The sequence below is a fragment of the Rhamphochromis longiceps genome, linkage group LG15, assembly GCF_057381845.1.
Source record: "Rhamphochromis longiceps isolate RC_006_pf linkage group LG15, R_longiceps_female_GT1.1, whole genome shotgun sequence".
Taxonomy (NCBI): domain Eukaryota; kingdom Metazoa; phylum Chordata; class Actinopteri; order Cichliformes; family Cichlidae; genus Rhamphochromis; species Rhamphochromis longiceps.
Window position 1 is genome coordinate 15,472,432 of NC_140571.1, and position 15,013 is coordinate 15,487,444.

Consider the following 15,013-nt stretch of genomic DNA (forward strand, 5'->3'; position numbering starts at 1 on the left):
AAAAAGCACCAAGGCCGACTGCTATCAGTCTGCGGTTGAATCAGGTCAAGTTGGCAATTATAAAACCTGCTGTTGTAACACAATAATTTCCTCGTGGGGTTGATAAACCATCCAATTAATAAACCTGTAGCTGCTGCAGACCAGCAATTTAACTGTAAAATGACATCGGTGCTTGGCAATAATAATGGCAATATAATACATACATGAATTAGATGGTAATTATTTGCAAACCTTTGTCAGTTTGTCTAAGAGAGATTGGAGTCAGTTTTAAGGTTTAAAGACGGGTCGCCTCACACCAGGTGAACTGTGCAATTGCCTTGCAACCAGTAGCGGAGCGTGTAACAACCTCAACCTCTGGGCAACCAACTTGAATGAGCAGGCAATTACCAGTTATTCCTAAAGAAGCCTGACAACCTATTTTTACACTAGTGTAACTGAACAGTTTAGAGGCTTCGGTTTTATCGCTCTATAAATATAATTAAATAATGTTGGACTGATTTATCAATTATCAATCAGACAGAAATATACAGAAAGAAAATGTTATTCCATTTGCAGGTATTGACCTCCACCAACTTAGGTGCTCACTTTTTCATGCTGAAAGTGAAATATCCAGGTATGGTTGAATTGTTATGAACTTTAGATATTTAAGTTGTTCTTTTAAACAACTGCCATTACCATGAGCTGTACCTTAACATCATGAACTCTTTCTATGGTGAACTGTACATGCAGTCACCTACAAACTTACATATTAGGACGCTCTGGTTAGCGTTTTGTTCATAACTCAGAATTGCTGTCAGTGAGGACAGTTTTCTATGCTTCTGGTTTTTATCTGTTGCAGTGTAATCACATTGATAGGGGGTCTCTTTACGACTGGCAGGAAGTTTGTCTTTTAACTCTATGTTTGTGTGAATATTGCTCTATTAGTCTAAGGGAGAGAAAAAAAAGCTGGAACTGTGGAGAAAACGCATGCATTTGGAACTGAGTGAGGTAATCAGTTGCGAAAATTTCCCTTTTAACACACAACTGCATGTGGGGGGTACACAAATGGCCTTGCAGTGTTTTCAAAGAGCCGTGCAACAATTACACCAGAAGTGCAGAGAAAGAAAGCTGCCTGCTGCAAAATCTGAACGCTTTCTATCAGGAGCGGTGGCCAATTAACAAAATAATTAACTGAACTAACGTCTCTCTTAAACAACTGTTACAGGCCACTGTGACAGCAACGAGTGTATTTTAATTAAAGTGCCCTCCAGTTAGCTGCGTTTATATAAAGCCCACGAGGGACTCTTTTTCCAGGGAAAAGATGCTCAATGAACTGCTGCACACTGCATGTGCATTGTGACTTTGTCAACGTGGGCTAAATTGGTTGTGGATTGTTGTCAAGTGTTGGAGGGGGAGGGGGGGGGAAAAAAAAAAGCAATAAAACTATTATTCTCCCTCAATCGTACCAAAAAGCTCATCATCTCTACCAGCACCACGGCTTTCCTTATGGGTGTCCAATGAAGCATGCAGATCAGCGTCGAAATTAAAGAGGGATCTGTAATGAAACTCCCAGAGCCCCCTGAGTAAGAAAGTAACAAGACAGCCCATAAATAAGACACAGAGAACAAGATCATAAACGATTTAGACACGCAGGAAGTAGGAAATAGGACAGCAGACAAGAGCAGGAAGTTTATGAATGCCTCGCTGACGTACCTACATTGTGAGCCCACAGGGAAACCTGTTTGGCATTTGGGGCAGAAATGTCATGTAGCTGTCACAAGCTATATTTAAATGAAGGATGGCAATGTCTCAGTTGTGAAGGTAGTGATCTTGGTGTTCAGTTTGAAATGTAAATCAAAAGACAAATTTAAAGAGTTCTTGCTTTGAAATGACTCAAATAAATTCACTCTCTTGCTGAATGATTTATAAAACAAACTACTGCTGCTTTTGAAGTTAGGAGTTGGCTCTAATCTGAGGGTTCCAAAACGATATCACTTTGGGCAACGGCCCCAACCTTTTTTGCACCACGGACCGGTTTATGCACGACAATATTTTCACGGACCGGCCTTTAAGGTGTCGCGGATAAATACAACAAAATAAAACTAGTACCAGTATCGAAAAAAAAAAAGATTTATTCATAAGACACGTGAAAAGACCCAAGATAACCGAGTGAACGATAAAAACGATAACAAAATAGCGCTGAAAACCGATAAAAACCCTGAAAACCATACATTTCACACCTGAGCCTCAACTCTCACGGACCGGTACCGGTCCGAGGCCCGGGGGTTGGAGACCGCTGACTTTGAGAGTTGGCAGGGGCGTAACTTCCAGGGGGGTTAGGGGGGTTATGACCCCCCCAATAATCAGACCCAACCAATATAACCCCCTCAATAAAATTATGAATCATCTTGCATAAATAGGCTGTTGATTTTCTTCACTAATTTGAGGTATTACCAGCAAAATAGTTGCATGTTTAATCATCTGGGAATTTACCCAGATTTTATTTATTTACTTAGACAGCGATCTTGACCCCCCCCCAATGTTCAGCACAAGTTGCGCCGATAAGAGTCAAGGTTCTCCTGTTTTTTAAAAAAACATTTTAACGGAGATACTGAAAGATCAACTTCGGGCGATGAGTTATGCTCTCGATGGATGGATGCCCTTCAGAATATGAAGCCTCGATTCTCAGCTTGTAATGAGTGCAGTGTAGCTGAAGCATGTTTAGCCTGATTGAGTGAAGCGCTTGTTGAGAGTTAAGAGACGGAGGAGCAGATGGTGAACAGAACCAGACCAGAGGGGGAAAAAATGCAGTGTTGGTTTCTCAAGTTTATTCGATCTGTGGTTATCAAAGACAATGCCCAAGAACATAAGTTATGAAAAACAAAAAAGCCTTCATGATGGGGAATTTTGATATGACATATCATTATTATTTTCAACATAGGCATATTTTCCTCATTTATTTTAAAATAGCAATGTTAAAATTTTAAAAAACAAACGACAAACAAAAAGAAAAACAGATGGACAGAAGAAACAGCAAAGATGCCGAGAAGGACATTATCTCAGTGGAGTGCTTCGTTTGGTGAGCCCCGGGACGGCTCTTGTGTCTGCGTGGGTGTCTGTGCGCGTGCACTGTGAGTTCACCACACTCCACATAATCTTACCATTGTTCGTTACCGGCGGAGTGACTGGCGTTCCCAGTTGTTCTGAGGGGATGAGGACAGTCCCCACTGTCGCTGCCAGTCTCAACTGCACAAACATTCATTCGGGGAAGGAAGAAATAAAAAACAACAACAAAAAAAACCAAAAACTGCTCACCAGTAACCAGGCACCTGGTCATGACATGGCCCCTTAGATTTAAACAGCACACACAGGCACACTTTGATCGCACCCATTCATCCTCTCTTTCAACACACACACGGACACAGTACAGTATACAATGCACAAGCCCCATACATACAAAATTAAGATCTTAAAAAGACACTTGATAAAAGCACAACATGGTATTGTAAAATTAATTGCACGTGAAGAGACGAGATGGAGGAAGCACAGTAAGAGGGGTAAAGGAGGAAGGGGATCGAGAGGGGTGTAGGTGCGGTGAGCGTGGCGAGAAGAGGGTCCAGTACATTCAGTAAACAAAAACAAGAGAAAACGAACAACAAAAAAAGGCAAGATTAGAATCAAAACCACTGAAAATAATTAAATTAAAAAAAAAATAAAAAATCAAAACACTTCTTTTCCAGTTTGTCATTTTTTTCCTCCTCAGTCATTGATTCGAAGCTCACTCTACAGTAGTCCCGGCGCCGTCTCGGGAGAGAGACAGCTCGGTCGGTTGTGTAGATTTTTAATTGTTTTCTTGCTTTATTTAAAATCAATGTTCACGTCTAAATGTCTACGGACCCGATATCAGAACGTCAGGCGGGGGAGTAGTGGTAGGGTGCAAGTCTTCCATGACCTGACATATGCACAGGCATTTACACAAGTGCGCACACGCGTTCTCTCCCACATACACACACATTCACGCTCACGCATTAACACACAGAGTGCATTCGCATTCCTATCACCCCTGGGTACAGGCTTCCTCTTTTCTTCTCAGATAGCGCACTAAGTACGCCTCTCTCTTCTGTACAAAAGCAGCCTCCTTCTCTGGAATCGGAGACTACATGTTTTTTTTCCTCACTCCTTCTCTTAATTTTTTTTTCGATCATTTCTTCTTTTACTTATTTTGAGAGTTGAGCAGTTTGTCTGCCTCGGGGTACGTCGGGTACTTCACGGTCTCGATTTTCTCTCTGACCTTGTAGGAAGGGTAGAGGCCGGTGCGGCCCAGTTTGCGGTTGATGCCTTTGGAGTAGCCGTCCCAGTGGTTCCCGGCCACGCCGATCACGTCGCCGGGCTCCAGGGGAATGTCCTCGCTATTGCGGGGCTGGTGGGGGTAGACGGCAATCTGATTGTGGGCGTTTTGACCTCCGAAGTAGTAGATGTCATCCAGAGAGTAGAAGAAGGAGGAGGCGTCTGGATGCAGTGTCTGCATAATCTCATAAGCCACACGGCAGACCTGAAACAGAAGCACAGCCAGGTGTTATTTTTATAGAAACATCCATACATGCTCAAGATCTCAAGCCGTCTTGGTGATAATCGTGTTGAAAGACAAAGAGGGACTTCGACATATACATTTTCAGTCCTAGCCAAAGAGACATAGAACATGGTAAGTGACTTATGGATGGGAACTGTGTGTTTGTTGGTGACCACATGACTGATTATCAAAGCGTTTCACACTGATAAATTCGACAGCTTCCTCACATTTTTGACTTTTGACTTTTTATTCCTACAGCACATTTATGAACGTGTACCGACTCTCTCAGGTGCCTCTCACAGACTTTGGACTGATCTCAGTGTAAGGAGCATTAATTTGTGGATAAGCAAAGAACAGGAATTTAATGCTTGCTCCAGAGTGCCGTGGCGCTTCAGCTCTGCAATAGTGTCAATAGTGAGCAATGCTAGCTAACGACAGCTTGTTGATGTGGAGTCCATTAATCACTATAGACTCCCGGACCACGAACATCCTTCTATTACTGTCACTACATGACAGAAAATGTGAATTCCCAGTCTGGTTTGCAAGTATTATGCTAGGAAATCACCTGGTAAAGCCTCTATTACACAGACCTAGAGACCAGTCAGCAACTCCCTAGAAACCACTGGTTGCTATGGAAAAATGTGTATTCCCTGACATGTTGGCACAAACCTCCTCGTGATTGCTTTGCTTGCTAGCAGATTTGCACGCTCGCCTGTAGTTTGAATGAAAAAAAGCAGACTTCTCTACAAACACACCAGTGAAATTGTGATAAGCATGATCCAAACCAGAGATGGAGAAAAATTCCCCTTCAAAATAAAAGTTTTGCCTTTTAAAATGTGCTGGCTACATTTCTGGTTTGTGTTACATTGTTTAAAGTCAAAAGGCTGGTAGTTAGCAAGTGTTTGCAAATAAGTCAGTGGCTTCCACGAAAACTAAACAACCATAATATGACCGGCTTCACCGAGTGACAGCCAAGAACCTCGAGGATACATTTGTCAGTTAGTCTGGAAATACATGATCTTCCCTAGTGACTGGTGGGTTCATATTGAGGTGCTCAATCCCCAATATGGTAGAAAACGTCATGCAATCCAAGCATGAAGTCATGTGTATTTGTTAATGTTTTTGATTAAAAAAAAAAAAAAAAAATCCAGTCAGAGGGTAAATGCTACATGGGGAAAGCTAACGCTATCATCATAATATGGTATGTAGTATGCTAAATGCTAAATCCCACATGCTAAATGCAAGGCCTGTGGTCCTTTAAGTTATATAAAGTGCCAGCTATAATGCGTCTCTCATGCACAAGCACACCAGTTGGACTACACCCAGGCTGTATTGCGATAGCTGGTATGTTGGCATGTTAATTATGGCCTCCTGACTCTTGATTGACATACGCAGAGTCCTGTGATTGTCCAGTCGTTTTGAGTTAAAGAAATGAACGAACAAAAGCCGGACTTTAAATACAGGTGGGAGGAAGAGCATCTGCTCAATAACATAAGACAAACAGGTTTATCCTTTATGTGTGGAGCTCATGTGGAAAAATGAAAGAAAATACCATCAGACGACATGAGCAAACGAAGCACCAAAACAAGCACTGGGATGTGCACATACAGCAGAAACTCCAGAAGGTAGAAGAGTTAAAAACAAAAAAAAGAAAAAGAAATAAATAGTCTGGTGTCACAGCAGACAAAAACCTAATCTCAAAGTAAAGCTGCTGTAACAGATTTACTGTGGTGGAAGAAATAACTACATCGCAGCATTTACTGAAGTTGAGTTTTTGAACCAAAATATGGTTAAAGTGCGCAATGTCATGTGTCAAAGTCAAAAAGCAAGCAGTTTTTGAGGTGAAGCTTAAGCAGACAGGAGTGCCCGCTATGTGCAGAGAGAAGAGCAGCCGTGTGAGCATGCTGAAAGAAAAACTGCACGCTGCGTCACACACCAGGAAGGTTTGTGTGGTAAAACTCTTAAAAACTAAACATGTAATGAGCACAGCAACACCCACAGTTTACTTTACATGAGCCAAAGGTTTGAATCGTCGCTAATTTCCATCACCTCTGGAGGAGGTGAGCTCCCAACGTGAAGCCCCGTCACACTGAGGTGCGATGGCTAAGCCGATGGAAAGTGCTGAACAGATGTTTCGAGTTGTCTGAGGAAATTTGTCAGTACATGGAAAGCAAGGGGAGAGACGCCACAGAGCTCTGACATGAAAAGTGGCATTGTGAGTTGGGGTTTCTGTGCAACATAATGAAACATCTCAAAGCGCTAAACCTCCGGCTTCAGGAGCGGGATGGTGTGAGTATAGACATGTACGCTGCAGTCGGAGCTCTTAAAATGTGGGAAAAGCGGGAAACGCTGGTCTCTTCCTGCGTGCTGCCAATCAATGACAAAACAGGTCTCTATTGCAACATTTGCTACAAGTGGACGTTTTGCTGAAAAAAACTGAGCATGCATAGTACATGAAGATTTGCACGTGGAGATTTGCCCAGAAAAGTAAGTTTCACTTTCTCAGCAAGTCATTCTGGAAAGAGCACCTACAAACATTTAAATCAAACTGATCAAACTCCAGTTTAGTGAAACACTCAAGACAAAGTATGGCTACGTGGGCGCGGCGCAGTTCCCACGTTTTATCGCCAAAACGATGCCCCAGCTCCGCCTACAAGCTGTGAGAAAATGATTTCGTTAGAAATGACTCAGACTTTAAAGAAAGTAAGACACAAAAACTAATGTCACTTATGTATCTTTTATTTTTAATGTGATCTCATCTGTTTGTTTGCTCTCTCAGAGCCGTTTAGATCTTAAATCTGAATTCTAAGAAGTCTTGGTAGAAGAACAGCTGAAAAAACACAATAAATTCAAGTATGTTTTTCAATAAATATCAACACAGTGTGGCTGTTTGAGTTGGATCCAGGTATTAATTTTCTGTGACTGAGTTTGACACCCCTGTGCTAAGTGGTGCTGATTTTATATATTTCACTATTCCAGCACTAGCCAAGAACAAAGTAAGGCGCTGGCTATAAGCCAGCCAAATCAAATTCACTATCAATATACTTCTACTTGGGTATATAGTATAAACACTTTTTTAGTTAGTGTACAAAACAAATCGCAGGCAACATAATAGTGCGGGGAAAGTGTCGTCCATGCCTCGTTATTGTTTTGGCCAAAGCTAAACTACACCTCAGAGTGTGCGAGCATACTACAAAGGCGAAATATAAGATGCTGACAACAGAAAGGCTGCAGGTCTTATCAATAAAGCAGCTTTTACGCAGGTTATGAAAAGAACCTTTATGCGTGAGCTTGAGAATACTTGAAATATAGTTAACAGCACATCCTGACAGATTACAAGGTTTATTTTTACTCCACATCAACCGTATTTGCTTTCTCGCCTCCGTGTCTGAAAGCATCAACATTCCAGTCAGCTCTCCGAGTTACTCCGAGCTGCTTTCATCCCAACATCAAATCCATCCTGACCTTCAGTTTCATGTGAAAACATATCAAAGACACCGTTTCGTGCTCTCTCCAAAAATGAACTGGAAAGCGTGAACTGACCTGCGAAGAGAAAGTGCAGACCAAGAAGTCGGTTTGGGAGAGGAAGTGGATGTCAAGAATGACTCCTCTAAGAGAGTTCTCGGTGTAGCGGTTGTGGAGGCCGGCCGACCACGAGATGGAGTTATCGCTAATGAACTCATAGTCTGGGTACCTGAAAGTGATATGCACACGGAAACACAAATAAATACTTCAAATACACACTAAGGAAACAAAATGAACACGGGCAGATACAAAAACACGCTGTCACGTACGCATCAGTCAGACATAAACACTCTTACAGATTACACACACACACACTCCTAGACACTGACTTGGTCTTAGCTTCTTGCAGCAAAGATGGGTCATCGGTAGCTAGGTAAACCCGTTTCTTGTCGACATGAACACGCCTGGCCAGATGTTGGAACTGCTCCTCCACATGCAGCATGTACTCCTCTATGGGGTGGAAGGCTGCCTCAGTCCCCACTTTATCTGTCCTCCTCACATGGACTCTGGAGACAGAGAGACAAAGATAGGGCAACAAATTAGTCATCTATGTTAAACTTACACCATTAAGTTACGACTAATCAAAAGGTTTTTCATTGCATTAAACTGGTTATTTGCTTGGCTTTCTGATATCTTGAATGAAGTCTGTGTTGAAACGTTCGACATTTTCTCTCCAGGCCATAAAACAGTCGTAACACAGTTATGATGGTGCAACTCATAATTGCGTTACACGGTGCCTAGTTCTTGTGCTTACATTGCCGGAGGAACATATTTTGTTTCAATACTGGTTACTGGTTGACTAAGCTAAAAATGTAATCTACAATAACTGGAACATGTGCAACTGCTGAAGTATTTTGAAGATCCCGGCGATTGATCACAATATTTTTACTGCGCCTTACAAAAACCCCCCAAAACTAAATAAATAAATAAAGAAAAAACACGTCTATATTCAAACACATTCAGGGAACCTAAACTCTTATGACTCCGAAAGGAATTACAAGTGCAAGTAGCAACCAAGTGTGATAATCAGATGAACCTGGTTTATTGATCATCACCACATGCGGCTGCCTCTATAAAGAGCACAGGTTGTGGCATTTTGCTAGTGTGGAGCTGTCACCACAATATGAGAAAAAGACAAGTATGGCTCATCTTGAAGGGTTTCTAGGAAAACGCCTTATCTCTCTAAAAAAAGAGCATGACGCACAGATTAGATTTGCAAAGTTTCATCTGAACAAACCACAAGACTGGAAAAATGTCCTTTAGACAAATAAAAGTGGAGATGTTGGGCCATAAAACACGGCGCCATGTCAAGTGAAAGACATATAGCACATTAGCACAAACGATGCATGGTGGTGGAAGGATGAGGATTTGGGTTTGTTCTGGAGCCACAGGAGCGGAGCACCTTGAACTGACCATGAACTCCTACCAAAGTATTTAAGAGTGAAAGAGGCCACATGTATGACACCAAAAGCTTGGCCGATCCCGAGTCATGCAACAGGACAATGATCACAAGCACAGGAGTAAATCTACAACAGAGTGGCTGAAAAAGACTGCATAGAGTCCAGTGAAAACTTTCACAGGACTGCAATGCTGATGGATGTTCAATAGATATGACCAAAGTTCCTAAAAATGAGGAATGGAAAACATTCAGATTAACTGAGGTGACAAAGTTAAGGGATTTATTTTCAAAACGGTTAGAAGCCAATAACAGTCGGGGGAAAAGAAGCACACGGTCGTGACGAGAAAAGAAAATACACTTTTTTTTGTGTTACCGTCATTGACGAAACCTAGTTTTAAATCCACACCGATCTCAAAATAACAGTAAATTCATGTTTTGTTCACAACTGCATTTATTCTGCTGCAAACGTAAAAAGGAAACAGCACTTTTACTTTAACGGCATGTTTGGGGAATCTTTCCATTGTTAGTGTAAATGCACACCCACAAAAAAAATGCTAGGATAGAGACAAAGTAAACAAGAAAGGCCAACAGTGACAAGAGAGGAGTTTAAAGGATGTAGCGAGACAGAAAAATGGACAGAAAGAGCAATGACCAACCCAGCTGTTTTTATTCCTTTCTTTCTTTTTTTTTAAGTATCCTTGTCCTCGCTTCCAGTAAGAAAGGACAAAGAGAGAGTGCTGTCACTGCTGTACATCTGACAAAAAGAGCACAGCTTGAAAACGGAACAAACGATGAGAACTCCTCCTCGGACACAAAACCATCTGTCAACCTGATGGGTGCAGAAACACAATTTTATTCCAACCATAACTATTCACTTACGCAGCTACCCAGCTATATCTACATTGTGACTTCTGCCCTCAGGGAGAAAATGAAATTTATAAATATGAGACTGGAGAAAAAGACATTTTAAGTGTTCACTTCTTTTTTTGGGGGGTGGGGCAAACATGTGTGCCTTTTCCACATTAATATAATTCCACTATGGGAGCTGGCCAGTACAACCAGCTGTCTGCTGCTGGACAAGAAGCAGTTCCACTGGAAAATCTACAGTCAGAGGCACCTAGGTGAAACCTATTAGTCTTTTACTTCCACTTATTCGGGATCTCTCAGCTGCTTTGGGAGTTGAAAAAGTTCTGTGACCTCACGGTTGCCTTGATCTCTTTTGTGAGAATGAAGCAGAAGTAGAAAAAGTTAGACGTTGAGAGAATAAACACTTTGTCTCTAATTTCTACCGCTGGCCACAGATCAATCAGTAACTATTGAGTTTGCTCGCCTTTATTTACGTGGCAATGAAACCCACAGAATGGAGGTGAGAACAGCAGGTGAATGGGCGCCGTGAGTCTTTCATTCAGCGTCGATGTCTCTGATCGGACAGAGGTCTCGACATCAGGCTTTCCCATCCTTTGTTACGGTGCCTCTCTCCTGCTCCTGCTCTTCTTTCATGTCTCCCGTTTTTTTGTTCCCACAAACCCTCGTTTTATCTCGTTCTTTTCTCTCTCTGTCAGAGTGGCAGAGGCCGCTGTGAGGTACTGCTTTGCTCTTAGCCCCCCCAATCCCACCAGCGCTCTCCCACACAACTGCCACAATAATTCAATTCACTCCTCCCTATTCATACAATATTGCCAAGGCAGACTAATTCTCACGGTGGGTGTAAAAACATACATTATAGACATCAAACACCCGCACCCTAGACGCAGCAAGCGCTGATCCTGGCAGACTACGACAATAGCATACAGACAAAATGAATTACCGTATTTCCCGGACTACAAAGCGCACCTGAATATTAGCCGCACAAGCTAAAATCAGGGGAAAATCCTGTTTTGTACATACATTAGCCGCACCTGACCAAAAGCCGCAGGTGTTTCAATATTGACTTATCATATGTAAGAGAATATGCACAAAGCGAATTGTCAGGAAAGAGATGGCTGTTTGGAGACACACCCCTTTTATTAATATTTTGAAAATCAAGTTATGGGTACATATTTGCACATGTAGTACATAACAGTAACCTACAGCACACCAGAAAAATAGATTCGGACTACCTTTTAGGCTCAGGTGCAGTGACACGGCTTTAACAAGAAGAAAAGTCAGTCATTCACCACCATCTTCCTGCGCACTAAAACCACCAAAGTCCTCTTCTCCAGTGTCGGAAACGAACAGGCTCAGGATGGCTTCGTCATCCACTCTCAGCTTCTTTCCTTCGTTGTCACTTTCAAAACCAAAGATAATCCTCATTGTCATTGTCAGTGTCAGAGTCAGAGTCGAACACCCTCTGAAGGGCCGTGGCGGTGTCCTCCTCTTCATCATGCAGCAGTCCAGCCCTTCGAAATCCGTTGGTGATCGTGGATGTTTGCACACTTTTCCACGCTGTCAGAATCCACCGGTAGAGTTGAGCACAACTTGCTTTTCGCAAGTTTATCGCCGCTCGTCATCCACGACTCCCGCTGAACGCGTAGCGCTACTTTGAAGTTTGTTTTTCGCGCTACTTGTACGGCACTATGTTGCCTGGCGGACGGACATGTGACCAACATACCACTCTTGAACCCCGATCCTTCCGCCAGGCAACGTAGTGCCGTACAACAGCGGAACAAACAAAACAAATCGTCTTACGATATCACAAGAATCATGGAAAATCCATAGAAAAGCCGCACCTGACTAAAAGCCGCAGGGTTCAAAGCTTGTGCAAAAAGTAGCGGCTTATAGCCCGACAATTACGGTATTTGTTTGAGTATGACCTCAGTACTCTGCCCACCGGAGCTCTGGGCTGCTGGGCTTTGGAACTGTAGCTGCTATTAACATTTGAATCTTTAGAAAACAGCTCATATGATAATTACATACACAAAAGCTGTAGAATCACCGCTGATGCAACTTGTACTTTGACACCAAAACATGTCAAAGTTGTTATTAAGATTTATCTCCAGTGCTCATAATTATAGATTATGACAAATTAAATATAATGCCATCATCAAGTATCCTAATGAGCTGTCAGGGCTACAGTAAGCCTCTATGAAAGACTAAATTATATTCTCTGTTGGCAATTTGGTGATGGGTAGTGTGGGTAGTGCTATTATATCACCCCTAAATGACTTTAATGGATGAATATTTGGTGACTGTGATGGTCATATCATGATCCAGATCACGCTCGGTGAGCACTCATGAAACAAAAAAGGTTATACCTTTCCTTTAGTGTACACCAGACCTTATATAGAAAATAGATCAACTCAGATATGTATAATATATATGAAAGGCCCGGGAAACTACAGTTTTGCTTTTCATATCAGCACATTTTAAAACTTGTTAGCATGTCATCTATTATGAGATTACCGCCAACACAAAAAAGGGAAAAAAGATGCTACTTCACGAGTAATAGATGATAGATTAAAAACAATCCAGGTAATTTTCAAAGGAACCAAAAAGCTTTAAAAAAGTTGAATAAAAAGAAAATATGCTGCTGTTTATACACTAGAGTCTCTTTAAGGACAGAAAAAATGTCAGTGAAAAATATCTGAAGCAGCTTTTTTTCATGTAGATTTTTGTATTATTGATTTTTTTTTTTATGTTTGTTCCAAAAGATATATTTTAGCCTGAGTTTACAATGAGCTGAGAGGTTTTAAATGTGCGCAGTCTAATAGAAGCTGTTACAAAAAAAAGAAAAGGAAAAACAGAATACACATGACACAAGGCTTCATGGTAAATTCACCACTTGGGAACCCCTCTGTATCTGCAGTAGTGGCAGTGTTCCCACTTGCTTTTTTCCCCTCTCTGTACCTCTAATATTAAATCGCAGCAGGCCGGACCTGCTGCTTTTAGTCCGTGGCTTCCAGCTTTTCTGCAGCTCGCATCCAAAGGGAGCAGCGGGGCATGAGTGGTGGTGTGGTGGCTGAGGCACGTGAGGTCGGCTGGCAGTTGCTGGTTGCTCTGGGGACAAGCTGCCTTTCTATCCCCTCTTGGTACTCTCTCCATCAACCCTAGCCTTTCCCACCAGTGCCGCCCTCTTGCCTTTTCCTTTCAGTCCAACTTTCACATCTTACATCCACCAACCCCCCACTCTACAGACACACTTATAATGCCTTCCCCCACAGTGCTGATAGAAGCACACAGGCACTTTGTTGTAACATCACTACACAGTGGAGTGGCTATATCAAGAGCTGAGAAGGGAAGAGGGGGGAAAAGGAATAAAAACTTTGTTCTACCCAGCGCCTCATTTCAATAACCCTTTTCCCCAGCGATATGTAGGGAGAAAAGGGTGGGATATACGTGTGTAGGGAGGGGGGAACACAAAGAACTGTGATAGAGATGTGTGGAAAATGATGAGAGAATTGTGGGTATAGATCTATGCCTTGGGAACATGAGGAAGAAGTGAGGGAGAAGCATAAAAACGGGAAAACTCCTGGAGCAGAATGAACAAATGAAGACAGAAGAACAATCATAAATGAGCGGATGTGAGAAGATGGTAGAGATTTATGGGCTCAAAATGTGGTCATAAATATTTTGTACTTGTTAATCAGTTTTGTATGTGTAAACAGAATTTGTGTGTGCGTAAAAAAAGGTTTGTATGTGTAAAAAGATTTGTGTGTGCGTAAAAAAGATTTGTGTGTGGACTTTTGAAACTATTTTTCTTCCTTTCATCTGATTGGTCAATGTCATGTCAATCACAAATGTAACAATCCAATCAGAGAACAGATGGGTTTGGCTGTCGGAGGGGCACTTTTTTGAACTGCAGGTCCTTGAAGGGTAATACAGTTACATTTGTGATTGACATGACATTGACCAATCAGATGAAAGGAAGAAAAATAGGGTCAGAATTCGTACTTGTAACTTGCAGGTGATTTTTTTGGCTAAGTCCACGCACAAATCTTTTTTACGCACACACAAATCTTTTTTACACATACAAATCCTGAATTACAAGTACAAAATATTTATGACCACATTTTGAGCCCATAGAGATTGACTACGCTGGGATGAGTCACTGAATTTGAAAAAGAAAAGTGAAAAAGGAAGGGGCGGGGGGCTAAAAGAGGACGGGGAGAATGAGACACAGTGGCAGGGGTGATGAAAGGCAGAGAAGTTAAAAAAAAGCCCACAAAGAATAAGGACAGAGAGTCGGAGGAAGAAAGAGAGTGAGTGGAACAAGCCGGAGTGAGAACTAAAGCAGGACAGGAAAAGTGAGGAGACCTGGGAAGCTCGCTTGCAGCAAAATGTAAAGAAGAAAAAAAGAGAAGTTATGAAGGCCGAGAAGCTGGCACAAAAGACTAGGAACATATGGATGTGAGAGTTATGAAGAGGATGACAGAACTAATGCAGGCTGACTTAAAAAAATATTAGAAGATATCTCTTAGCTTTTTTTTTTTAAATTTAATTTTATTTTGAACTACTTCCTTCACCAGGCGGAGTCAGTCAGTCTCGTGGGATGGAGCAGAATTTCAAGATGATCTCAGCAAAGTGCCTGGCACTCATTTCACATACTTTCAGATGACTGACAG

The 15,013-nt window shown here is 42.0% G+C and overlaps 1 protein-coding gene across 1 annotated transcript in view; it reads right to left on the bottom strand.

Annotated features, from left to right (window-relative positions):
• Nucleotides 1–2,791: 2,791 nt before the first annotated feature.
• The window catches only part of fut8b (fucosyltransferase 8b (alpha (1,6) fucosyltransferase)), a 95,233-nt gene continuing 83,011 nt past the window's right edge, over nucleotides 2,792–15,013 (bottom strand). The window contains exons 8-10 of the mRNA XM_085382266.1: nucleotides 8,404–8,580; nucleotides 8,093–8,243; nucleotides 2,792–4,531 (exon numbers count right to left, since the gene is read on the bottom strand). Of these exons, the coding sequence (XP_085238392.1) occupies nucleotides 4,193–4,531; nucleotides 8,093–8,243; nucleotides 8,404–8,580 (667 nt within the window). The 3' untranslated portion in view covers nucleotides 2,792–4,192. The remainder of the gene's footprint in view (nucleotides 4,532–8,092; nucleotides 8,244–8,403; nucleotides 8,581–15,013) is intronic.